The sequence below is a fragment of the Pezoporus occidentalis genome, unplaced genomic scaffold (genome assembly GCF_034315485.1).
Source record: "Pezoporus occidentalis ecotype Australia unplaced genomic scaffold, CSIRO_AGI_Poc_V1 ctg45, whole genome shotgun sequence".
NCBI lineage: Eukaryota > Metazoa > Chordata > Aves > Psittaciformes > Psittacidae > Pezoporus > Pezoporus occidentalis.
The window spans coordinates 8081497-8109009 of NW_026915780.1; the positions used below are offsets into that span (position 1 = coordinate 8081497).

Below are 27513 nucleotides of genomic sequence, written 5' to 3' on the forward strand. Positions count from 1 at the left end.
TATAGCCAGTCTGCAGAAGTATATATAGCACTGGGCAGCTCATCAGCAGTTTGTGCACTACTGCTGTTTTCACAAAAACTGAAGGACGAGCCTTCCCCCATGAGCAGTCTCCTGCTCTTCCTCCAAGTTTTACTGACTTCCTTGCAAAGACTTTCAGGTTTTAGTTCCTTGAAGTATGCATGTAAGGCTTAAAGGATGTAATCACAGGAATTCAAGTTCTGGAATAAAAATGAATGATTCTTCTGATTTCAAGGGAATATTGTACAGGAAAGGTAAAAGAGTCATTGCCATCAGCACTGTTGTGCAGTTGCAGACCTAAAATTAAATGTAGGAATTCACTAACATAAGGCTCTTACCTTAAACATTCAGGATCAGTCTGAGGCTTTTTGGTGACTTGGACTTTTTCTGCTTCTAAATCTTTTGTCATTCTTTCAGCGTCCCTGATTTCTTTCTCAAGGTCTAAACATAAATCAACAATTACCTTATAAATATATATTAATCATCCATATTCAAAGACTTCCTACGTTTTCTAAATTTGTCTTTTCTAATATTTCTCTGTGAAATTGTTCGTAGGGAAAAGGCATCTGAATAAAGAATATGAATTACTTAGTTATTCTAATTATTATGCATATTGCAATCTTCTAGAAAAGTTTGTTCCTTTTCTCAAGCAATATAAGACCATACTTTAGGCTTGTCTTTCTTAGTTCTTACTGTGATATGGTATTTACACTTTTGCAAAAAAGTTACAAAACCACTTCCAAGTTACGTTTTTTTTAATCCAAATTTCAAAATCATCCCAAATGCTTGTGACCACCTTTGACATGGAACCTTTCTTACTTCCGTCTGTATCTTTTATCATTTTGCATTTTTATAGGGTTTCCTGTGGCAGGTTCCTCCCAGCTTTGTGTGTGGAATTTTTTTATTCACAGACTTTCATAGCTGAACACACAAATATCAGTAACAAGATCATAGCCGAATTTCCAATTCAGAGATTTAGCACTTAGGCGAAATCTGTTGTTATCTGTCCAAGTAATTTTGCTTGTTAAACATCTGAATTTTAGTGACTTTAATTATAGGTTAATGGGGTTTTAACAATATGTCAATTTTAATCATGGAGTCATAGAATCATAGAATGGTTGGGTAGGAAAAGACATTCAAGATAATCTAGTTCCACCCCCCCTGCTATGGACAAGGACACCTTCCACTAGACCAGGTTGCTCAAAAAAAATTCCTTCCAGCTTTCCTGCAGGCCCCTTTAGGCACTAGAAGCTGCTTTAAGGTCTCCCCAGAACCTTTTTTTTCTCCAGGCTGGAAAATTCCAGCTCTCTCAGCTTGTTTTCATAGGAAAGGTGCTCCGGCCCTCAGAGCATCTTCATGGCCTCCTCTGGACATGCTCCAACAACTCCATGTCCTCCTTAGTTGGGGGCCCATGAGCTGGATGCAGGACTGCAGGGGAGTGTCTCACAAGAGTGGAGTAGAGGGAGAGAATCCCCTCCCTCAACCTTCTGGTCACGCTCCTTCTGATGCAGCCCAGGGCATGGTTGGTTTCTGGGCTGCAAGTACACACTGATGGATCATGTTAAGCTTCTTGTTAACCAACACCCCAAGTCCTTCTCCTCAGGGCTGCTCTCAGTCCATTCTCTACTCAGCCTGCATTTGTGCTTTCCACATTGAAACACTAAATTCTCCATTTAAGTATATAACTTATTAGCAAAAGTAAAAATTTATTTTTCATATTTATAGCTTATGTTTCAGGGCACCTGTAGACTCCAGTCTCACTGATATTTAAAATAAATCTCACTGAAATCCTTATTATAACCATGTTAAAAAGTACGTATTATATATTGTAATCATACATTAACACCTTGTTTCTATGATTTCTTTTTCTTGAGAAAAATAACTTCAGGAGGTTTTTCAGAAGCATTTCTCAAGCCATATGTAATTGTTATAACAAGCGATTATCATGCACACCTTTAAGTTTATTTTGGAGATTAAGTAAGTCCTGCTTTAACTCATTCTTCTGCAGTTGAAGTGCATTTAATTGAACATTTTGTTGTTCCATTGACTCCATTTCTAAAAAAAAATAATATATTTTAGGTTAAAATGCATTGCAGTTTTAGTCTTCATGGTATAATCTTAAATATTGTTAACAACTTGTACCAATCTTCATCTAGTCAAAAAGAATCTTAAATATGAAATTTAAATCAACTAAAATCAGTCATATAAATTCCAGTTCACAGGAAATTATGTCATATGATATGCCCATAACTGTGAAAGAAAATGTTTTATTTTATTAAGATGTTTTACATATTTTGTTGACAGGCTATAAAAAGAATGTTTTCATTTAGAGTAACTTCAGATATAAAGGGTGATGACTTATAGGTGGTGAACCTACCAGCAGGACTAAAGAAAAGCCTGTGTTTGTTTAGTGTTATGGACATTTTAACCTGAGCATTGACAGCATCTGGAATTAATTGTGATAGTTTTCCTGACAGCTGGAGGTCCTCATGGAATTTCCTTGCTATGAGTTTCTTAATTATTTTCTTTTAGTGTTGTCAGTGTGCTCAGGACTGTAGCAGACAGAAAGACAGACAAGTTGTACCTCAAAAAAAGTGCAATTTAAAAGGATGGAATCAAGACAGTACCAGAGCCTAGAGGAGAATGTTAGTCACCTTTCATGTTCTACTGATCAGATCTGCCTGAATATGTAAAAATTAATCATTGAAAGTAACAGGTGCCAACAAATATGGGATATTTTCAGTTGTAGATCAGAATCAGAGCATCAGGAAAGAAGTTACCATGAAGTACAAACTCAAATAGTCATATTTCAGTAGCTTTACATCAGATATCGGGAATTCAAAGTGCTGGTCTTTGATAAATCATAGAATCATGAGATGGGAAATGACTTTGAGGGGTCATTTACTGCATTTCTCCTTCTGAAGACAGCACCAGCTCTACCTCTGTCACTTGTGACAGATGCTTGTCTAAGCTGTTTTTAAAGACTTTTGGTAATGGAGACTCCTAATTCCTTTGGCAATGGAATCTCCTAAGGCAGAATGCTTCAGTTGTTCATTGTTCTTAGAGAGACTTCTAAATAGCCAGCCAGACCCCCCCTTATTGTGGTTTACACTTGTTACTTCTTATTCAGTTCACTATAGGCATGGTGAATGTATTAATTTATTTTTTACAGGATCCTTTAATGATTTGAAGACCGATATCCATCTTCTGACAGCCTTTTCCTTCATAGGTTAAATGATCCCGATTCTTTATTTTCTGTTTTTAAAATTTTAATATTCTCCAGACCTCTGATGACTCTCACTGGTCCCATGTAGATTCTCTCCAGATAGTCCACATTTTTTCTTGAAGTGTTAACATCCAAAACTAGAGGCACAGTACTCCAGCTAAGAGCTTAACTGCCCTAAATAGACTGATGGATTATTTTGCATGTTTTAAAGGTCAGAATTATGTTTATGTCTCAGTGTGGTGTTGGCATTCTCATGTCATTGGCTCATGTTCAGCTCGTGGTCCATGATGACTCCTATTTCCTTGCTGAAGGATTGCTTTTCAGTCTGAGTCTCTGTTCTGAGAAATCTCTCAAAGATAAAGTTATACTGTGGCAATAAAAGACCACTCCTGCAAGACACCTGTACACAAAATTCTTTTGAAATTAAGGAAATTACATAACTGGTGATTATATCGGTTATTATAATCAGTGCAAACCCAATACAGTATTTTATGTGTGACAATGCACCTCTGTGCTGGTCAACATCAGGCACTGGGAGCCACTCCTGCAGGTCTGCTGCTTCTCATAGTGGTTGTAGTCAGAAAGGACCGAAGAGGATAGGGAACAGAAGAGGCTTTAATTATGCTTGTGCAATGTGGTATGCCAGACCACACTCTTTCAGTGTAGTGCTAAAAGGAAGTCCCAGACAGCAAGGAAATTGATTTAAAATTATTGTTTTGCAGAGCTGTATTTTACTGGCTTGTATTAATTCTCTGGTAAACCAAGATAAATAGTTTAATACAAAACTTACCATTTTTCAACAGAGCTGCCTCATTCTCCAAATCATTTATTTCAGCCTTGAATTTTTTTCTAATCATAAGATCCCTATTACTTGTTAGTCCATACTCATTGTTAAACTCTGTTACTTCTCTAGTAAAATTATCTTCCTCTTCAGTCATTTTTCTCTTTGCATCTGTCTGAAAAAAAAAAAAAGGGAAAAACTTGAATGTTCAGGTGAAAGTCTTTGTTAAGCTAGACAGACTGAAACATGCTGGTGTTTATCAAACATGTACTACAAATGTAGTATATTTACTTTTCCTGACTTATGAGAATGTGAAAATGATCTACAGCTCCATAATTTTGTCTGTTTTCTCCTTTTTTTTTTCCTCTGAAAAAGTGAAGGATGTATTCTTAATAATAAAACGTTTAAAAAAATCACTGCATTACATTACAAACCTGTGCCATCAGTTTTCCAGTTAAACCCCTTATTGAAATTAGTAGAAAGTTCTGTTTAAAGTCTGTAGCATACTATGGCTACTCTGTTTTTTTTTAGATTGTTATTAAATGAAATAAAAGTGTTGTATATTCCTCTGCAGAATGCGGACTTACTTTACCTCCCTCAGTAACTACCAAAAAAGACATAGTTGATAGGAAGTTACTGTTTCATTTTCTGGAAAAAAGTATTCTAAAGAGAAAGACATTACTATATTCCTTTCAAAAAAATCTTAACTGATTGTTAAATTAAATAAAATGAAATTACTCTCATAAACAGGAAGACATTATAACCTATATATCAAACTTGACTAGTTACAGTTAAAAGAAACCACACTTCTTCAAAGTATATTTCGTTTTTATAGCTAAGTAATTTTTCTATGATATTTATAGTATTTATTCTTTCTTTGTATACTTCAGATTGAGAATACTTTGGATCCTGAAGAACTGGTGATTTATATTGAATGTTTAAGATTCAGCTCTGCTTATTTGGTACAAATACATATGTGCAGACGACTACTCATCTGTGGCTTTCCTTAACATCTACATATCAAAGGACCCTCAATGTACTAAGAGGAAGACAATATCCAGGTTAGCACAAAAAAGAACTGAAAAGCTTGTTTTCTGTATATATCTCTATAAGCTACCTATTCAGAGGTGGCTAGGTGTGTCCAGCATCAAAGAGGTTGTGTGGCATGCCAGGATTTCTGAAATGTGGAGCTGGCCTCACTGATTTTTGACTTAGATCCTTCTCAATATGTTTTATTGTGGATGATGCAGTCCCATTTAGGTGAGACTTTCCTAGTTTTCTTTTACAAAGGAAATAATGCATCCAAATTGGAGATCAATCACACAACAGCAGACATTAAGAAATGAAGTCAAGAATGCTAAATCAGCTTTGCAGATGCAGCATACATTACCTTAGACCATGGTTTAAATTAATAGTGAGAATTTATCTACGTTTACATTAAGTATGGTAGAGTAAAAAAAAAAAAATTTCCATATTTAAAACATTACTTCTTCCATATTTTTAAATTTGAAAGCTGGCTATTCTTATACAGTAGAGAAGAACTGTTTGAATACCATAGCTGAAAACATACAAAGATTTTAAGAAGACTGCTCTTTTGATTAATAAGTTCAGCTTTCTGCTTTTCTAAGCTCTCTTCACGTTTCTTCAGAATTTCTAAGCAGAACTCCTTTTCAGACAGATGCTGAACCTTCCAAGAGGAAAGACAAACAATTAAAAAAGGTTATAAAGTAAGGTCATTGTTTTACTATTTCATATACTTTGATACTGTACGTAAGGTTCTTGGTCCTGTTAAAACACAGCTTGCATAGCTGCTGGACTAAGCACAAGCATAACAGCTCTTTTTCCCTCCAGTAATCTTCCAATATACAACTAAGCCTTTGAAAAGACACATTTAATCCTGGTCCATCTATTAAAGTAATTCTGTTCAGTTTAGGAGATTTTGGTTTTCAGGTTAAAACTAGGAAACATATTGATCATATGGGATCTGGTACCTAACACGATAAGATGTCCTACATCTAATTGTGTAAAGCTCATTACATACCAAATCAGACAATAATATCAGAGGGACAGGGTTCCAACATTATTGTTTTTACTGAACAGCTGTAGACATCATCAGCTCTGCAATGCTGCTACTACTGTATACATGAAGGAGGGAGGGATATGCTTACAGCTTTCTGAGCACAATTTCTGGAATTCTTAGCCAAAGACATGGAATGGCAATTAGCTCATTGGTTCAAGACAGTTTAACCATAAAATCCCCAAGCCCCAAATGTCTATTTTGAATATAGTTTTATTTTTATTTTATTCATTTTAAACAGCAGTTTATCTGATAGAATGGTATGCTGTTCCACCATTTCATTTTCAAAATTTGCTACAGAGTTCCTGTCAATTTTCCAGTGAATTTACTGTATCATTGTCTAACCTAAGTTAAGATATATGGTGGGATAAACTATAACAGCAGAAAAATAGGGAACATCTAGGTGCTGAAGAGTCTTACAGGATGAGAATCATTCACCTGATGAAGTGGAGAAAAGGAGGTCAAGAGAATGACTCAGACTGGAATACTCAGAACAATGGGGAGGGAAAGTAAAGTTAGGAGAATTGCCCACAGACTGTAAAGGCCCAGGGTAAGCATCAGGAAGTAAATTGAATAGTCAGGCTGATACGTGACTGTGTGCAGAAGCAAAAAAAGACCAAATAATAGTGATATTACAGAGGCAAAAATGAAAATATTGTAAAATGAAATAATGTAGATTAATTTAGAGAGGGTGCAGATGACAAGCATCTGATCAAAAAAGGAGGATAGTGAAATCAAATGCCATAAGACTAGAATATGAGAGTTACAAAGGAAAGGACCCGTTTTTTCCCTTATCCCTGATATGTCCAGCATGTTAAGTGCCCAGAAAGTGCTTGCCTCATGAATATTTATTTTATATATTAATTCAAAGAGAGTAGAGGATCTTTTACCACTGTATTTATATTATTGAGCATAATGAGCTGCGGTGTAATTTCTCCATCTGTAAGATGCCAACTTAATCTATGCATTTGCAACTGTTTTTTTTTAAGAAATCATTGAGCCATGAAAAGCAAAATGCTATAATTCAGGTTCTAATTACATGCTACCTGATTGTACAGAACAGAGGAAAAAATAGCATTTCCTAAGACTCTTTGATTGACCACAGGCAGTCTCTGTGAAATAGATGTCAAAACACTTTTGAACTCAGCCTCAGCTGCTTGGTCAGGCATAAGCTGTTGTGCATGCACGTGCTTGGATGTGTAGGCTTATAAAGAAGTGTAGTTATTTGGACAAAATGAGCAGCATTAGCTGAACAACATTATTTAATATTGTTTGAATCACATTTATTATTGTAGACATATGTAAACTTAATTCCTGTGCTGAAAAATATATTACTTTAAATAATTTTAATAACTATACGATCTTCAAACCTAAATACTGTCTGATCAAAACGCATTTCTTGATTCCACTTGTTTTTTGTATCATTTCTCATTTATATATGAATCAATGTTTGACTAAGAAAGCAAGGAAAAATAGTTTTGTGCACATTAGTAAGAATGTTATTAATCCTGGGGGGTAAAGCACATAAGGTTTAATTAGGAATAGTTCTTCAGCTCTTCCCATTAGTTGTTTACAGTAATGTCTCTACTCTTGGGCCCTTCTGTACCTAGCACATAAACCTTGATATAAATCACAATGCATCAATAACAAATTAATAGTATAAACAGAATTGTGATGTTAATAAATAAACATATGAGGAAGACTTCAAAGGACTTAACCACTTAACCTTACAATTCACACCCAGATAAAATCTGTCAGTTAAGATACTATTTTAAAGCACTTTTGGGTTCTGAGATTGTGACATCCATAAATGCAAGCCCGTGAAGAGCTGCTTGCATGATTATAGTCTGAATTTGCAACCAGTACATATTTGTAAATGAGTTCTCTTTTATTCCTATCCCCTTCCTGTAATGTTGATATTTATTATACATATTACACAGACTTTTACAGAAAGCAGAAGAGCCTGGTTTTGGAAGGATGAAAACCATCCCCCAAACATCTATCTTCACAACTAGGTGAGGCAATCCCCAAAGGTTCTTGAAGATGTTTACTTAAGTGATAGAATATAACAGTTCTGACTTCAAAGGAGGCTCCATATGCTTTCCTATTGTGCATATACAGTCTGCTAGCTTACACACTTAAGAGCAAAGGAATGATATTTAGTCCCTGCTCATGTCAGGGAGGGTGTGAACTGGATGATCTTAAGGTCCTTTACGACCCTAACTGTCCTATGATTCTATGATTCATTTTCAGCGATAAATAAATGGATTTTCATTTTTTTTTAAATCTGAAAATATGTCTTCAGTTTGGTTAAATGAAAAGCACAATAAACTCTTAAAAACACTAAACAGATTCAGAACCTTTCCTCTGTCTTTGTTGTCCTTAGAAAAACTCTTACACCTTGTAAGCCCTAACTGTGAGCCTAGGCTCACAGGAAGATCTTTAGTATGTGTCTCAAGATCCTGTCAAGTAAACACAGGTAATGCTTCCATATATTTTCTACGAAAGGCCTTTATTGAATGGCAATGGGCAGCAAAGGAATGGTTTCTGGGCCTCTAAAGGAAAGTGCTTTAACAAGCTCCAGGATGGTTAATACAGAACCTGGGATGTCTGATGGCTGTGTCTTGTGAACAGACTGACCTGGCACGGTGGTCTGCTCCCTGCCAAGCTCTGTCTGCAGGGCACCAGTGACTGCCACATGCACAAGTGCTGTTTCCAGTGCTTCCAGATTATGGACGTGTTACCTGGAAAAGTTCCTGTCCCTGAGGTGAATGAGTCCCTGACCGCAGCCAGGAGCCAGCCTGAGGGGAGATGCTGACAGACCATTTTTCACTACAGAAATGCGCAGTGTAAGTTTTCTCTGTGCTGTGGTATTCGATAGGTGAAGCGTATTCCTTGAAATTGTTTATGAATCTATTCCTGAAAGAATAGGTCATATATTTGTAGATATAATGTATTTCATTATTATGTATACTATAAACATGCCCGCTCACCTTAGTTTCCAGTTTCATTTTTGCAGTGCTCAGCTCTTCTTTTATTTGGTTAATTTTTTCATAGCTTCTGTTTATGTTGAATTTAGCTGGAACACAACAAAAAGCCCATAAGAATGTGTGCTCAGTTTGTAAGTTAGTGGGGGTGGAAACTAGACGATTTTAAGGTCCTTTTCAGCCCAAACCAGTCTACGATTTTAAGTCACATTCTTATAAAAACATGCTATTGGCAATAAGCAGGCAGCCCAGGTGCCAGCCAGCTTTCACTGATCCCCTCATGACCGTGGGTCTACCCTGCTTTTCCCTAGGGAAATGGAGAAGCCATTAAGTGTGGTCAGTGTCATCGCCACAGGATGGCGGCCATGGGGCAGACCTTGTTGGATGAATTGTCTTTTCTCCCTCGCCTGCTTCTCTGTGAACTGTATTTGCTGGAACAAGGCATCCAGGTTCATTTCTGTCTTCTTGTGGAGCCTGTGGGCTCCGTGGGTCTTGTCTTTGCTGAGGGCTGGTTGGTTAAAGCTGGGGTGAGCTGGAGGGAGGTGAGGCTGGGCCTGGATGCAGCCCTTCCCTCAGGGCTCTGTGCTGAGCCAGGCCTAGGCTCTGCTCTTGGCTCTGCCTCCATGGGGTTGGGAAAGAAACCCCAGACCACGGAGGGAAGTGACCACGGTAGATGGGATACGGCTGCTGAGGAGGAGGTGACAGTGTGGGACGTTTGGGCTGCAGAAAGTAAGGGGACAAGAGTGAACCTCAGGCAGAGGGAAATATGGATGACAGGCTGGGGGAATGCAGGAGATGGAAACGAGCATGCAGAGAAGCAGCACGGTAGGAGCACAAGAAGGCATATATTTGGCTAGGCAAAAGGCAGCTGACACTCTGAATCTTGTCAAACTTATGCATGTTTGTGGAACATTGGTTCTGACTCAGAGTCTGGGGAGTTCTGACTTTATTTCTCTGGGACGCATGTTTTATACCCCTTTTGTGTTGTTCAGAAGCTGGGGTTTTACACCTTCCTTTTTCTATGGAGTGATCACCATCCTTCTTAAATATTATATCTGGTCAGATTTGTTCATCTTTTGAAGACTGATCTCTATGCTTAGCAGTTAAAGAAGTGGGGTAAGATCAGCTATTATACAGAACAAGACAGCAAAGCTAACTACACAAAACTTAACTAACCATGGTCAGATCAACTCAGCCGCATTTCACCATTAATGTAAAATGACAGCGTTTGTGTTCCAGTTGGTCTAAGTAAGCAAAGATCATAACGTAGCCCATTGTATGCTCTCCTGCAACACACTTGTCTTGAGTTTACTATGCTTTGAGCAGCTTTCTGGTTTGTACACTGTAAATGTAAATACCCAATTGAAAATGTAATTCATATTACAGGGCTCGTTCCTACATCTTGAGAGGATTAACATTCTGTACAGGGAATATCTATGTGAAGTTTGCCTATCAGCTTTGAGGCAGAAAAAGCCTGCAGGAGTGGAACTTCATAGCTTTCCAGCCTTTTTAACATTGAAAAAGATCAGGATTATTGGCAGTCCTGTCTTGCTAAAGAGTTGTCCTCAGAGGAGATACTGTCTTAGAACAGACTGCAGCAGCAAAGTTCAGAAATTAGAAAATCTTTGTAAAACGCAAAAAAATATACATGAGAGTACCGATGTCTTACTAGTGAAAAAACTGTTCTAAGTTAGCAGAATGAAACTGAGAATTCTGGAAATATGTTATGTTATACAATTTACAGCTTTAAAAGCACCACGTTATAGCTGATAGTGTGTTATCAAATGGTGCTTTTTAAAGAAAAGACATTGCTGTCTCTAAGAAAGATAATTTGATGAAATTTAAACCCCTGAAACTAGCACATTATGTTGCAGGAAATGCAATTATTTTTTAAAATGGAACAAAGAGCAACCGAGGGAGAAAAGTTCACAAAAGTGAATTTCGAAAATGTTTCAGAAGTGAAGCTTCCTATCCAAAGGCCAAAGGAATAGCGGATGAATCAAACAGGAACAAGATTGAGACAGTGATTTGTTACACAGGTCTGATGAGTGAAAAAGTCATTTTACAAAATTCAAGAAAATGAACTGCTCTATCAGTGGATCAAGGAGAAAATAAAATGAAAAGCTGTCTTTGAAGTTTTTGAGACTTGACTACTTTTGTGTTTCGAACTGAGAAAGCTGCTGTAGGCTGGGATGGTGTTCAGTGTCACTTATTAAAGAAACGACTGTGTTTTGTGGAGGATGCCTCTAATTATGTCAAAGGGACTGTTCTCCCTAGAAAGAGGAGTCTGGCTCCAACTATACTTCTCACTGTCTGAGAATGACCATTCAGCGCAATTAACAGTTAGCTCTGTAAAAGATTCCTTCAGAGACTGAAAAAATTCAAAGTGGAACAAGTATTTGACATTAAGTTTCATAGCTTTTGATTCCTGCAGCTATTTGACACATTCTTGAGTTTTACAGGGGAAATTAACTCACTATAATAACTCAGGGTTGTATGAAGTGAAATGTATACAAGTGCCTTCAGAATCAGGATCATTACTTCAAAAGTGTGTATTTACCTGGATTTCATGGAAACGGACAAGATCATATGAGCCTAAATGTTTCAGAATAAAAGAAAATGTGTATTACCTTTGCTCAACTCCGACATTTGGAAGTAAAAGATTTTTTGTAAATCATTAGGTATTAGAAAGGTGACTTTAATTTTATTCTGTTGGTCATATCAGTACATCCTAATCTTAATCTATATCTATATCTTAATCACTGTGCTGTAATCAGGTCATGTCTCTCTAGTGTACTTCAAAATTAGTAATTGCCCTTTGTAATCAGGCTGCTGTGCTGGTAGTGAAGTTTCTTCTATAAGTTTATTCTCTAGTTTGTGTAGGAAGAAGAAAAGCAAGATTTTGTTTGCAATTTCAAGTCACTATAAAAATATTTATTAGTGTAATTTATCTCAAAATCATATACAGTCAGATCATTTCAAAAATTGTTTTTCTGAAAGCTAACAATCAAAAAGGCACGGGTAAAGAAGTGGTGGGATAAAAATTATACGATGCAATATGGTCTTCACTGGAAAAATATATAGTAGAAACTAGAAATTATAGGATTATAGCTACACATAGATTTCCATTTTTGTGTTTAAGCACTGTATTATATTTTCCATATACAAATTAAACTGCCTCTTTTTGAAGCATTGTATTCATAGCAAACCTTCCCAAACTACGCCTCTTTGGTCTTTCTTTGCTCTTGGTGGTCTTTGTATTTGCCGTCTATTTTTGCACTAACTTTTTTCTACCTTACATGAAGGAATAAAGTCAAATTATTCTGTGGTGTAAATTCACAGCTATCACTTTGTGTTTAATGCTGAAGTCTGAGCTAAACTTTACTGGGAAATAGTATCTATATGTGTGTGTGTATGTACGGGTGTTTGTGTGTGTGTATATACGTATATGCATATAAGAGTGAGCACTAATGACTTGGAATGCAGTGTTGAGCAGGAATGCTGATGGAGAGAGACTAAAAATAGTGAGAAGCCCAGTAATAATTTGGCATAAGCAGGCATAAAAATGGTAGCTGTATGCAAAATTAATTTTGTAATGTAGCTTTTAAAATCAAAGCTTTAGCTCTGTTATTTAAAACATCATTGTTAAAATACAGCAAGCAGGGTGGTAGTATGTCATAGAGTTGTTTTAATGCAAATCAAGAACATTTCATGTGGCTGTTCTACCGCTCCCGCTAGCCACCCATTGCTTTACAGGGAAAGATGGAGCTGTTCCGTCTTCCATTGTCTGTCTCATGCCTGGACTGGGAGGGTATGGGGGAGGACAGGAACAGCAGAACAAACGCTTTGTGGTCTCTGCTTAAATATACTTGATTTCCCAATATTAAAAGAAAAGAAAAAAGGAATGAAAAAAAACTCAACTACTTCTGAAAACCTAGAGTTGGATAGCAGAGAGGAGGAATATTAATGCAGTAATAACCTATAACTTATGATCTATTTGTAATTTCCTGAGAAACTCAGGTTAAACACAGTCTAGTTATCATCTCTGGAAGAGTGAGAGCAAATTGCTAACCCACAGGCTGGAAGTTCTTCATTTCTTGTAGACTGCTCAGCAAGGGACTCATGAATGGACACCTTGCTTCCTCCTTGTAACAGGGGTGAAATAAACTTCAAAAATTCATGTAGTAAAATATAAAAGAATGGAAAATGTGGAAATAAGTCTCTGGCAAATTGCAAGCAAATGATTCTCTGTGCCCCAAATCCCTATTTCTTTTTTTTTTCAAGTGACAAAACTGAGTTAATGAAAAGCTGTGTATGTTTATAATGTATTAAAAAACACTAAAAAGTAACTTCATACTCCCCCCTAACATGTCTGGCTTCTGGCTGCAACGGAGAATTAGCTATACTCTTTTCCACTTTGGTAGGAATGTAAACAACTTCATAACAGATGTTCTTTATAAAGATAGAGCCTGCTATTTCCATTGTGATATCTGCATTTGAGTCTTACATCCAAGATTTTGTTTATTTCCATCTGGAAAGGCTTCATTGGATCCCTTTGGGTTACAAAGCAAAGATTACTCTTTTATGGTTTTAAATCTTAGTCTTCTATTGTCTTTGGTTAAAATAACACAACAGCTGCTTTCTTTGCTGATCAGTAACTGTGCTGTTATATAGGTATCCACATTGTTCCACTGTCTTAAATATATTTCAGTTGTGTCCTTTACTGGATCTATGAGTTTATCCTAAAACTTTTTACTCTGCTGTTCTTTAGTATTTGGATAAGCAACAACTAAGCCTCTCATTTTGAAACATTTATCAGACCTCTTATTTATCTTGGCATTAACAGTAGTAACTTGTCTAATGGAGAAAGAATTTTTCAGATCTGGAGTGCATATCACAGTACAAAACACTGTCTTGGCTTTGCACTCTCATAGTAAATTTTCTTAATTATTTGGCTGGAACACTGCAGTTTGCTTTACATGCTGTTATCACTAAGTTGGCACTCACTGAAAGCTACAACAGAAACAGTGAAAAAATACTTTTTAGATTTTAATTGTTTATCTCTTCCACTTACAAAGGTGTTGGGTTTTTTAATTTTGTATTAGCAGAAATGAAAACGAATTACCCATTACGTTGCGATGTCTTGTAAGAAGACGGTTGCCATTAAATCTCGGGAATAAAGGGCTGTTAAGGAAATATTTTGAGAACTAGGACTTTCATGCAGGAGATGTAATCTTGGATTGAAACTTATTAAACAATCTGTTGAAAATACTTCAGTTTAATCAATGAACTATGGTATGTTTCCTATAACCATATAATGTCAGTATGCTAGCTTATCTCTTTTGACATAAAATTCATCTTAATCATAGAAAAATCTTAATAGACACTGAAACATAGAAAGCAATAACTTTACAGTTCATAAAAGTAAAATATTTCAGGATATTTTTAAATGTTTATGTCTGTTCTTTAAGCTCTATTTCTACCTCATGCTGCGATTGTAGGGAAAAGAATGTGTGTAGATGACTGAAATGAAACTGCTTTATTGTCTTTATTCACAACAGGAGCTTTATTTAGTGCTATGTTTTATAACTGTTACACTTTAGCTGTATGTATTAAAGCCCAATGAGTTTCTCTGCATGCTGAAAATAACTGCCATGTGAAATCAAGAGTTATACTTTTAGGTATCTCTGATAATACTTTTCATAACATTAATTTTACGGTTCCATCAATTTTCCTGCTTCAAAATATGGCATTTCCTTAGACATTTGAAGGACTTGGACATACGCCCACAGCCTGAATTAGGCAGCAGTAGAAATTATTCCACATTGCATGTAAGTGCCCAATCCAAGGAAGTATTGCCTTTTTAAGGAAGGGCTATCTCAGTTTAACTAAAACATATATCCTCAATCTGAAAAGCTGCTTTTAACACAACTACTGAAACTTCAAAGTCTCATAAAACTTCTCACCAAATTTGAGCCAGATGGTATTTTTCAGTGACAAATTGTTTTGTAAGAAAGTTCCCAAGTCTCATTATTTATTCAGAATAAAAGCTGTTGTGCCTACTCCTCCAAAATAATCTGAACAGTTTTCAGAATAACTCACTTCCTCCAGAATATTGTGCAAAAGGTATGTTCTATCTTCAGGTTTTAAAAGCTGCTTTGTAAAAACCAGTCTAATAAATGGATCTCTATAAAACTGTGCTCTGTGTTTTCTGCACAGCTCCTAGTGGGCAGAGGAAAGTAAAAATGAAGATTTAACAATGATAAATAACACTATATAAACATAAATGCCTATTGATAGAGATGTTATGCTGTAATTTCATCTTTTTAAAAGATGATATAAAAAAAAAAGAGGGAACCTATACCTGTGCTTCTATCCCTTCTATATTCCTTCCCACTGATGCTTCTGGGAGATTAGCTATCTCTAATCCTGAAATTTTCAAAGGCTTCATGGCACACATCTGCATACATATGCCAAGACTCGGCGCATAGGCAAGATAATAAAAGCATTAAATTCAAGTAGAGTAGAAAATCACAGCTGTGGTAAGCATGTATTATCAATTGTGCCACATTCATAAATTAATAATTTGCACTGTATTACAGTGACTTCTTTTCAGAAGAATTAAACATGCCTATTCACAGATTGTGTGAAAAGCATGTAAATAATTCTTGTGGGTTCCTCTTTTTACAGCCTGTCTTTTTACAAAGAAGATTACAGAAGGAAAGTGGATTAGAATAAATAGCAGAAATTCTGCTTCCTCTAAAATAATTACATTTCTTCTATTTTGAGAACGAAATCAGAATATTTAAAATATCCTTGGTAAGTCAGTTCCTTGAATACAAAATTAATATCCATAGTTGAGGCTGCAGAGTTTATAAAAGAGAATAACACAGTATTTGTATGTGTGTGTTGTGGTTTAAACAAAGCCAGCCATAAATCACACAGTCGCTCTCTCATTTCCTCCCCTTTTTGGCCTCCCCCTGCTCCTGGAGGGATGGGAAGGAGAATCAAAAGAATGCAACTCCCACGGGCTGAGATAAGAGCAGTCCACTAAGGTATAACACAAATCACTGCTGCTACCACCAATAATAATAATGATAAGAGAAATAACAAGGGAAGAGAATGCAACAACTCACGACCTGCCGAATAATAACTCGCCCCCACCCCACCCGACCAAGCACCGACCGATACCTAGTCCAACCCTGCAGTGCCCCAGCCCTTCCGGGTAACTCTCAGTTACATCCTAGGCATGACGTGCTGTGGTATGGAATACTTCTTTGGTCAGTTTGGGTCAGGTGTCCTGTCTCTGCTTCCTCCCGGCTTCCCTTCCTCCTTGGCACAGCATGAGTCTCAGAAAGTCTTTGGCCAGACTAAAACATCGGTGTTATCAGCTCTGTTCCCAGGCCAGAAGCTGCACCAGCGCTGCACCAGCTACTAAGAAGGAGAAAAATGACTGCTACTGCTGAACCCAGGATGGTGTGTTCACATAATTTTTGGCCTGCTACTTTTTCTATTTTAGAAGAAATCATATCATAACTATGCTGCTCTTGATGACATTTTAACCCTCTTCCATTGCAACAAGAAATAAGGATATCTTATTTATAATTTAGAAATAATTGTTGTTATATCTGTTAGATCTTCCAGCACTGTAAAAAAACAAAAAGACAGAAAGACAAAAGAGGAAAGTTCTTTAATCAAAGGACTTAATGAAGAGCCTGATGCACACACATATTTATATCTGTACTCTTAAATTTATAGGAATGATGCAGTAGGAAATGCTGAGTAGATGACATGAGAATCATAGGCATGGAGGGCTGAAAAGCATAGCAGGGGATTGTCTGGTTTAACTCTACATTTAGGACAGGAAAAGCGTACTGGTGGCTGCTTAACTCATTGGGATAGGGAACTGCATCATGGGCAGAACTCTTCAGGAAGTCCTGGCAGATTGGTGCTCTGCCAAGCTCTCCCTGTCCTATGTTTATAATCTAACACACCCAATTCCCCCACCCTTTCTGCATCAGTCATATTTTCTTAACCTCTTTTCCTTTGTTGTTTTGGTTTTTTTTTCCCCCGTATTCTCCATCTTTCGTGTTCTTAGATTCATTCCTGCTGGACAGCTTCTTAGCCAGACATTCCTTATCCTGCATGTGTGCATTAGATTTATTGTCATTAAAATGTACCATGCTGCTCTTGCGCTTAGTGAATATTCCACACAATCTTTCCCATTTGCCACAGTATTCTGAATTCTGATTCTTCCAAAACTCTCTCTTCCCTTTCTCCAATCTCTGTCCCCTCCTCAAAACTACACATTGAGTTGCGCACATTTTGTAAGTACTCTCTATTCCATCTTCCAGGATGTTAAAAACACTGAATAGAACTACTTATTGTGATGACATGGAGAGGTTAAACAATACCCATTTCGAGGGCACTGAATAAAAACACAAATGCAAATGCTTATTTGCAACGATATTATGTGTATCAGTTCAATTCAGGGCTAGCTCAATACAACTAAAGAATAATGAAGATATTCCTTTTATTCATAAAAGGGAAAAGAGGTGGTCAAATCAAATGTAGGCATAGCAGTTTGACCTCAACAATAAGCAAGGTCTTAGAGTAGATTTTGAAGGTAAAACTTATCAAGGACCTGGAGGTAAATGGAAAGTGGGAAAAAAACCAACATGATTTTATCAAGGGTAGATCATATCAGGCTAACTTAATATCTTTCTTTGATAAGATAATTGTCCCAGAGAGGAGTAATGCAGAAGGCTTAATCTACCTTTATCAAAATAAGGCATTATAGTGTTCCCTGTGGGAAGTTATTTAAGGTGGAGAAGGTGGGATTTAATGAAAGATTTGTAATGTTGAAAAGGAACTGAGTAAAAGGTTATATTAAAGAGGGTTCTGTTAAAAATAGAAATACCAAAATGAAAGGACTTCGCTAATAAAATTTCTCTAGGACTTATCTTGACACTGATTTCAGTAGTATTGTTGAACTTGGTTAAAGTAGGAAACTGCCTATGGTATTAAGAAGAGATGGCGCAAAACTGGAATATGACTAGCATATCAGAAAAGAAATAAATGACCCTATGGACTGACAAAATGGAAACCTAATAGTATGGAAAGTGGAGGTGGGTGCTTTGGGATTAATATCACGTTCTTTTAGTATAAGCTGTGTCTTGATACTTGCTGGCGATAGTAAGGGGAAGAGGTTTAGTGCATTAGTCGGCTGTACAGTGACCACGAGCCATCATAATGTCATGGCTAGGAAGCGGTTTCAGGGAATATTAGCTGAAGGATTTTCAGTGAAGATGATAAAGTGTTAACATTGCTTTAGAAGGCATTGGTAAGACAACTCTCAGAATGTTGTTTACAGTTCTCATGACCCACATTGATTCGCAGCAGGTGCAGAGTGGGATGGTTAGGGGAAAGGAGTACCTATTTTCTCAGCTGAGATGAAAATAGCTTCTCTGGCAAAACAAAGCTTGAAAGGGCATATGGCTATATCTTTATAAGTATGTGTGGGGGTAGGTGTGAGAGAAGACGACTTGTATGCTAAAGGATAACACTATTTCAAGTTCGGATACTTACAAACAACTATGAATAAATAAGAAATTTAAAAGAAGGTTCTTGGCAATTTTTGCAAAGCTCTGGAACTGCTTTCCAGACAAGGTTATGGAGGTGGGGACCTGAACTACTTCCAGATGGAAATTTATAAATTAATGAAAGGATATGTGTGACATGGTGAAGCGATCTTGGGTCAGAATATAAAGTCTGTGATTTAAAGCGCTGGATACTCACTGACATTGCCAGACAAATTTAATGGGAAACTTGTTTGTGTACTTTTCTTACACAATCCCTAAACAGAAATGTTTTTAACTGGTCCACATGCCAGTTCTTCCAGTCTTCTGCATATACTTTTATGTTCCTTCTTGGTGTATATTATAGGAGAAGGGGGCTGCCCTTTCCTAAATGATAAGATTGGCAGCAGGTAAAACCGGGGCAGTTTGTTAGGATGTCAGGTGTTAATTGGATTGAACTTGTTTACATAGTCAAGGTTAAATTGATCACCTGATTGGAATCAGGAAGTAATTTTTCTCCAAGTTATATTGGCTGGAGCTATGGAGGATGTTTTTCTCTCTGCTTAACCTAACTGCTTGGAACGGGATGTAAGTTTTACCCTATGAAATAGCTGCTTTTGCAGGCTGGTCAAGAACTCTCATGACTTTAGTATCTTCTACTGTTCTCTGACACATCGATGTTTTTCAGCCTTTTACTCTCCTGAGGTACAAGGGGGTGACTGTAACATAAGACATGATTACAGTATGCTACAAGACCTGTGTTGCTTTTTCAGATCATTCAAGAGTTTCCTCTGAACAAGAAAATTTTACTTTTTTGAGGTAGCATGGAGCTGAATACGAGGCAGTCAAGGATACTTCATATGTATTGGTAAGTTTTGAAAAAGGAAAGGTTGACCAGTTTTGTGGACTAGATATTCCTGAGACTTTATAGCAGAAAACATCCTTTAATGATGACTCTAGATCAAAGAATTTTAAAAGCTATTTAGAGGACACCATAATTTCTTAACTGGGATTCTAAGGGCTTTTTAGCTTGGGTATTACACTAACACATAGATGCCTTATTACTAGATAACTGAGGCTTTTCAGACTTTATAAAATCCATTTTATAGCAACTACAGACACATTATTTTCCTTCCTCATTTGGTTTCTTGACCGCTAATACTTGAAAAGAAATACTTGAAAAGTTATAGTGCTTTATCTCATTAAATGTGTAAGTAGTCTATGGCAATTAGGCTCCTAACTCACCTGTCATAGTTAAGTGGATACAATTAGTTAGGTGTATGCGTGCTGTATTGATAATGCTTAGATCTAAAGACTGCTTTTTACACAAATACAGATACTCAGACTAGAGGCCACAAAGGATGTAGTGGTGTTAAAAATCTACTAGGTAATTCGGTGTGAATTATTGATATACCTACCCTTGTAGTGGCTCTGCTGACATCTTTCTTGCTGCTAATGAAAAACAAGATACTCGGTTTATCTCTGTGCTGTTTCTTGAGTTCTGAATAAGTGTACTCTGGAATTGCGCAGCTTATTTCTTATAACATGTATAACGGTATCGATGTACCAGTTCAAAGATGCAATTTACTTCTTGCAATCTAGGAGCCTGGAGTCTGAAAGTTTTTCTTAGAGCACAGATTAAAAAACAGCAGTATAATCTACTCCTACTCAGTCTGTCCCTCTCCCTACCTTTCCTGTCAGAAATATAAAATAGCAGGTTCATAACTCATGTTAAATCTAGACTGTGTCTATTTTCTTGAGTTCTGTCTTGACATACTCAAATGAATTATCTTTCAGTGAAGAGATGGACTGAAACATTTATAGAAAATGAGTGTCTCTAAATGCGCCAGTCCTACAAAATCCTCACGAGGCCTTTGCTTTGAATTAAGCGAATTCTTTATCTGCTGGCGATGCAAACAGCAAAAATCACCAGGTTTCTTTTCCTTGCCCTTCATAACATATCATATCATAAAAATCATCCTAAAGGATCCCTTCCTTCACCTTTGACTTTACCAGTTTGGACAGGGCTTTGAGCAACCTGGTCTAGTGGAAGGTGTTTCTGCCCATGGCAGGGGGTTGGAACTACATGAGTTTTAAGTTCCCTCCCAACCCAAACCATTCTGTGATTCTATGGTTGTCTCTGTGGAGTCCAGTCTAACAAGCCATGGAACCTTTTAAGCAACAGTTGACAGTTACACAGCATATGTAACTTTCTAAATCCAAATCCTCATTGGAGAGCTGTTACTCCCACACTTCTCAGTCCCTTTTGGCTACCATCTGGAACAGCAATAAACCAAAGCTAACTCTTTTCATTATCGTCTTAAATCCAGCTGAAAATAGCTCCCCCACCCCTGCCTAATAAATTGTGTGATTAAATTTCAGCTGAAAAGTTTCTGTTGAGTCATTGTTGTGGTTTAACCCTAGTTGGCAGCTAAACACCTCATGGCTGCTTGATCAATCTTTCCCACCCGCAGTGGGGAGAGAGTCAGAAGGGCAAAAGTAAGAAAACTTGTGGGCTGAGGTAAGAACAGTTTAATAATGAAAATAAAAATAATAAGAAATTGTAATAAAAAGAGGAAAAAAATAAAAGAGCAATAAAACCCAGGAAAAAAGAAGAGATGCAAATGAAAAACAATTGCTCATCTACCACCAACCAAATAATGCCATCCTGTTCCCAAGAAGCAGGCCCAGCAGTCAGCTTCCCCCCCAGTTTACATACTGAGCACGACACCATATGGTGTGGGATATCATAGAACACTTAGGGTTAGAAAGGACCTTAAGATCATCTAGTTCCAACCCAACTGCTATGGGCAGGGACACCTCACACTAAACCATGACACCCAAGGCTTCATCTGACCTGGCCTTGGCTCCTTCCTTGCTCGTCTGGGGTCAGTGTCTCAGCTGTGTCCCCTCCCAACTTCTTGTATACCCCCAGCCTCCTCAGTGGTAGGGCAGCATGAGAAGCTTCTGATCCAGGATCAGGATGCGCAGTTCAAAGCAGAATAACCCATCACAGTATTAAAACCAAAATGTATTTTAGTAGCTCAGGCAGATGTTGTGGCCATCTTATGTGTTCAACCTAGTGATGCTTGTAGGCTTTGCCTAAACACAGGTCTGTTATATGCATGTATTTTCTTAGACTAACCTCTGGAGTATATACAGAGAGATTTTGAGGATATTAGGAATTTCTCCAGGTTTCCCATGTATCTGGTGGTCTTGTCAGTGCCCCACATAAGCTTCTAGGTATCTGGAAGCTAGGATAAATGGTCCCTGCACAGGAATATATTGCATGGTTAGCCCAACATCAGATACATTTCTAAGAGCTGCATTTGCAGAGCATGTGCATAGATACTCATCTTGTGAATCTTACGCAGAAATGCAGTGACCCTGCCTTGTTAAAGTGGTCTGCAATATAACACCCAGTTCTTTCTTGTCTTGAAAATTGTAGACTTCCTTGGGAAACCTGACTTTTCTCCAATCATTACAGAAATAAAAACATTCTTGAGTGGTTTTAAGGTACAGTAAACTTAGTTCAGCAGCCAAGTGCTTTATTTCAGTAGCTTTTTTTCAAAGGGGAAGCTGTCTTCCAAGTTTTCCATAAAGTACCATTTGAATGTTAAAAAAAAATCTTATGCAGATAGTCCTGACAGTCCATTCACACAGTTATTCAAACCATGAACACGACTCCATTTGATCTTTATCACAAAGCTCGAAGTAGAACCGTGTTGGCCCCTAGCCACTGTAAGATTTCTGTTTGGGTATACACCAAATCTACCGCTCAAGTCTGGGTTAGCATTGCAAATCATGTGCAGGAAGGTAGCCAGGAAGCCTGCATCAGTTTGCCCCCCTCTGGCTGACCAGTACCTGTCAGCCTGGTCATGAAGTAGACTGATAGATGGATACGTTTAGGCCTCCCTGCCATGTATTCACGTTCATAAGCATTTTCCTGTCTCAGAATGTCACAAGATTACGGATACCAACATCTTGGCAGGATCCAGAACTGTAACTAAGTCCATGGCTTTTTACTGATGCCTTATCCATTCTGATTCACCTACAGTTTAGGATTCGTTTCCTCTGGACTCCTGCAAGTTAAAATTATCACCTAAAGATGCTCAAGGGAGTTAAACAGACTGAGGGAACCCTCTGTGAGCTTGACATCTCTTTTAAATATTTTTAGTCAATATTCATCAACTGGGATGTTCCACATAAAGTGGAAAACTTAAAGAAAGAGCACTTGTGGTTATTCATGGCAATCTTGCAGGAAGAATGCTTGTGGTTAATGCCTCAGGGTGGGGGAATTACATTATCTTCCTGCAGGGATTTTTGGCTGTTTTTTCCTATGGGTTCTATGGGATAAAAGTTGATTAAAAAAAAATAATATTTATTTTCACTTTTTAAAACTTCTAAACCTCATTTTTAAATTAATATTGACTGAGCAGCCAACACATTTTCAGTTTTCCTTCAATACATTGTCTCTATGCTGAAGTGATCTATTTCAGATGTCTGAAACCAGGCTGAAACCAGGACACTGAAAAATATTGCTTAATGCCTGTAAGCACTGTCACAAATCAATAACTTTGAAATTTGTTCTATTTGTACTTTAAGTTGGGCGTATCACTTTAATTCACTCTGTTTACACCAGAATAAAAGTGGATATGCACAGCTGTCACAACGCACATGTATATGTTGAATAATAGTCCTTTAAATTGTAGAAAGAATATAACTTTGATGTTTGCAATATTAACTGTATTTTTATGGAAGCTCTGCAAAAAAAAAAGTGCAAATTCAAAATGTCACAGGAAAGTGCTTTGTTTTGGTGGTTAAAAATAACCTGTGGACAGTGACCTCAGTCACACTAAAATAATGTTTTCATATAGAAAGTATTTTAAGAACTTATTAAACATATAATTAAGGAAGAAAAACCATATTTTCAAGGTATTTTATGTGGCAAACAATTAGCAAAGCAGTGCTGTTAATAACACCAGCTTTTAACAGCAAGAAGAGCAATGCAAAAGAATTCCAAATTGTGTTATGAGAAGAAAGGATGTTGAATTTGTGAGTTGTATTTTCCAGCAAACACAGGCAGCCCTGCTGAAGTTCAGTTTTCATGTTGCGTAGGTGTCTGCATCTTGAAGATGAAATTTATTCACTCTTGTTATTTGATACATAAACTTTAGGACTTTGATCATTTATCTGTGGTGTCAATTTAGTGATAATGGGATTGTTCTAAGCATTTTGAACAAGTAAAATTTGAAGAAGCTTAAGCATCCAAATGTGAGAATTAAAATAGAACAGTATTCTATCTGTGAATTAAAAGACTTAACCAATTAGGCTGAATATTTAGACATTTTAATGCATTTTTAACCAAGGCTGTGGTAATGCAGTGAAACGGATACCCTGAGATGATCAGCTTTCTGCTTCTCCTTGTGTTCTCCAGGACTCCAAAAACTACCGTGGCCCAGCCAACTATTCCAAAAGCAAGTAGGTTAATGTGTCATCATCTACCAGTTGTTTGATATTTAGAATGAAGATTCACTCTCTCAAAATGTCTTCACCAAAACTTGTTTGCTCTTAATGTTACAGAAATTTCTGCACTTCTAGCCAAGACTGTAGCCTCCTTTATAATTCTCTGAACAGTGTCAAAGTACTGCCTGCTTCAGAGCATTTACTACATATACAGTCAAGACCAAAACAGAGGACAATTGTGATTACCCAGCTGACAGAAAAATCTGAACCTTAAAGATCTAGTACAAGGATATATTCAAGAGAAACGCACAAGCTTCTCCTCCTGAGGATGTTATGGTTTAGGACAGGGCAGACTAAATACATGCATGAATTTCTACATGATAAGTGAAACAATGAGCAGAATTATTCTGTGCATTAAGTCAGTCAATCACACAGGCTACAAACAGTCAAATTTATAGGAATGTGGTTAGCTCTGCTTCCCCTTTTCTTGCTCATAGGAGCTGCAGTTATTAGTAACCTGGAAAAGCACGGTGTTACGTGCGGTGGTTGTGAGCTTGGTCCCATGCATCCCTGGAGGTTATCCTCTGTCAGGTAACCCTGAAAGTTCAGCTGTGCTACCCCTAAATTGGAACTCCTTTGTGTCTGTTTATTTTTCTTGCTTCCTTTTTTTTTTTCTGATGTATAAAAAGAACTCAGATGTGCTGTGCTGGTGTTTTGCAGTATCCTGGCCATGAACCTGTCAGGATGTTCTGACTAGCTCCAGTCATACGGATTAAAAAGTAAGCAAGTTCAGAAATCACAGAATTGATCACAAGTGCTTTGGATTTTTGTAATTCTGCGAACATCATGTTTACATTTCATTGTGGCAAGACGCCATTACTGCACATGTTTAAACTATTTAAAATAATGCATTATTTTGTTATAAATAGTGATCTACTGCTTAATTAACCAAGTCAAAAACTTCAAAGGGTCACGCTGTGGGCATGTAAGTAATCTGTGATGGTTTTAAATTTCGTCTAAAATCTTTACATTTTATCTTAACATTTTGTCTGGAAACATGTATTTTTCTTCTTTCATAAATTAATAACTCCTAAATTCCTATGAAAACGAGTTCACCAGAAACTTCCTTCTTTTCCTTACTTGGGGCTGCTGATTCTTAGCCTTTTTGCCATTTATAAAATAAATTACAAGGTTCAGTTTCTCATATGTTCAGCCATTGTTGCGTTCAGAAATACGGCTTTTAGAAATGTTTTTTTCAGGTATGGTTTGTAAGAAGCAAACACATAGATATTGGACAGTCTTGTATGCTAGATTCTCTTCCAGTTTATAGTACAAGGTTGGTTGTTAAACTTTTTTAGGGTCAGGACATTTGTCTTCTCAAGTATTTTACAGGCATAGTACAGGTGAATCTCCACAGTCTGGAGCACATTATTCCCTTTAGTAGACCAATAGTTATTCACCAGTGTCCAGGAAAACCTGAGCTAGCAGGATTTAAATGAAATAAAATTGAAGCAAAGTGTAAATTAAAATAGGTCCTCATTTAACCTGCATTTCCCCCCCCCCTTTTTTTTTAAAAAAATACACTTTGAATTGCTGGTTTCAAATGTTAGAAAGGTATTGCAGGACAACAGAAAAGATGTCTGTGTTGTTCTCCTTGGCTTGGCTCCTGCATGCAGACCATCTAGAGGAAGGAGGACTGAGAAGCTTCTGCAGAGGATAGCAGGGCAGGCATGACAAAATCAACAAGGACTGGAGAGATGAGCGTCGAAGGTTTCTAAGAAGCACTGAGTGTCCTCTCTCTGAGTGCCCGAATAGACCCAAAGGCAAGCCGTAGAGGTGAGACAAAAAAGAAAAAGACTTTAGTAACACCAGGATAATCTGAGTAAACGTGGTTCAAGTCAGGAAACCACTTGGAGAAAAAGGTTTGTTCCATCCCTGCAGTAGTATGGGAAAGGTTTGTTTTCAAACCTTGTGCTTAGTCAAGCCCACCTGGCTAAAATGAGTTTTCCCTACTAAAAAAGAATCATAGAATTGAATTAGAATTGGAATAGACCTTAAAGCTCAATCACTTCCAAACCCCTGCAACGGGCAGGGACACCTTTTGCTAAAGCAGGTTGCTCCAAGCCCCATCCAACTTGGCCTTGAACACTGCCAGGGATGGGGCAGCCACAGCCTCTCTGGGTAACCTGTGCCAGCCTCGCAGGGAAGAATTTCTTCCTAATGTCTAATCTAAATCTACCCTCTGTCAGTTTAAAGCCATTCCCCCTTGTCCTATCACTACCTGTCTTGTAAAAGGCTCCTCTCCAGCTTTCTTTTAAAGCATGCATTATTGTTTTTCAACAGAACTATGTCTGCTAGTAAAACTGCAGGATAGATGCAGGCATTCCATCATAAAAGCTTTTTTTATTGGTGTTACCAGCAGGCAACTACATCCATCTAAAGAAAGTGCTGTAGATTTAACTGTGCGTCACATTATTAAACCGGGAAAAATTCTTTAACAGGCTGTAGTTGATGTAATGAACACTTGTGGAAAAGCATGGAGGGAAAAAACTGCAAGTAACATCAGCTGTGACTCTAGCTTTCAGACTTGCCTTTCAGAGTGCCCTGTCGTGATTACTTCAGTATGTGCAGGGCTCAGTGGGTATTCTCCTGCCATTAGAATCTTACAGAAGAAACAGCAGAGAAGCCAAATAATGGGATTATGTGGTATTTTAGTAGAACAAACACGTCTTGATTGTCTACACTGTTTCCAGCTGATAATCAATTGGATTACAGGAGAATTAGCTCGTCATGAGGTTCTTCCTAAACTATATGTATAAAACAAAGTGCGTGTTAATTAAGAAGCCACTGTTGCTGACTAAAGACATCTTTAGCCTTTTTCATCCCATATTTACTGAGTACTTTTTATGATTAAACAAAACCACACAATCCTCCCCGAAATCCCAACAAGCCACACCCCCCACACACACTCTCCCCCCCCCAAAAACCACAGAGCAAACAACCCCCCAAATATCACTGTACCTTTAGTAGAGAGGGTGCTACATGTAGTTGATAGTGGCTATCTAGAACAGTCAGTTTTGTTTTCTTTGTAGGACAAATTCTCAAGGCATTTGCAACACTACTTTCTTCCACTTCCATTTTTTCTTGATCTCCTTTCACCTCCGATATAAATATCTTGAGAGTTTTTGTACCCTAAATTTCTCACCTCAGAGGAAGACCGATCAAACAGAGATTCTAGAAATTAACACTGACAGAGTCGCTAACATTTTGAGAAACTTCCAATAAAATTACAGTTTTGGTGATACCATCAGGAGAAAAATTGACTTTACTCGTCAGGGCTAGTCTAGCAAATGTACAGTTTTGAACATCCAAGATGATAA

At 37.4% G+C, this 27513-nt stretch overlaps 1 protein-coding gene and 1 long non-coding RNA gene across 4 annotated transcripts in view; one reads left to right on the forward strand and one right to left on the reverse strand.

Annotated features, from left to right (window-relative positions):
* Positions 1-10165, reverse strand: part of CCDC172 (coiled-coil domain containing 172) — a 23239-nt gene extending 13074 nt beyond the window's left edge. For 2 of the 3 annotated variants that reach the window (XR_009967895.1, XM_062635362.1), the window contains exons 1-6: positions 9466-10165; positions 9096-9181; positions 5596-5712; positions 4035-4200; positions 1972-2073; positions 357-459 (exon numbers count right to left, since the gene is read on the reverse strand). Coding sequence is in view for 2 of the 3 variants with exons in the window: in XM_062635362.1 (XP_062491346.1) it covers positions 357-459; positions 1972-2073; positions 4035-4200; positions 5596-5712; positions 9096-9181; positions 9466-9544 (653 nt within the window). In the remaining variant the exon portion in view is untranslated. The remainder of the gene's footprint in view (positions 1-356; positions 460-1971; positions 2074-4034; positions 4201-5595; positions 5713-9095; positions 9182-9465) is intronic. The other variant, XM_062635364.1, reaches the window with a different exon arrangement.
* The window catches only part of LOC134172308 (uncharacterized), a 20486-nt gene continuing 1682 nt past the window's right edge, over positions 8710-27513 (forward strand). The window contains exons 1-2 of the long non-coding RNA XR_009967896.1: positions 8710-8869; positions 19441-19535. This is a non-coding gene — a long non-coding RNA (uncharacterized LOC134172308). The remainder of the gene's footprint in view (positions 8870-19440; positions 19536-27513) is intronic.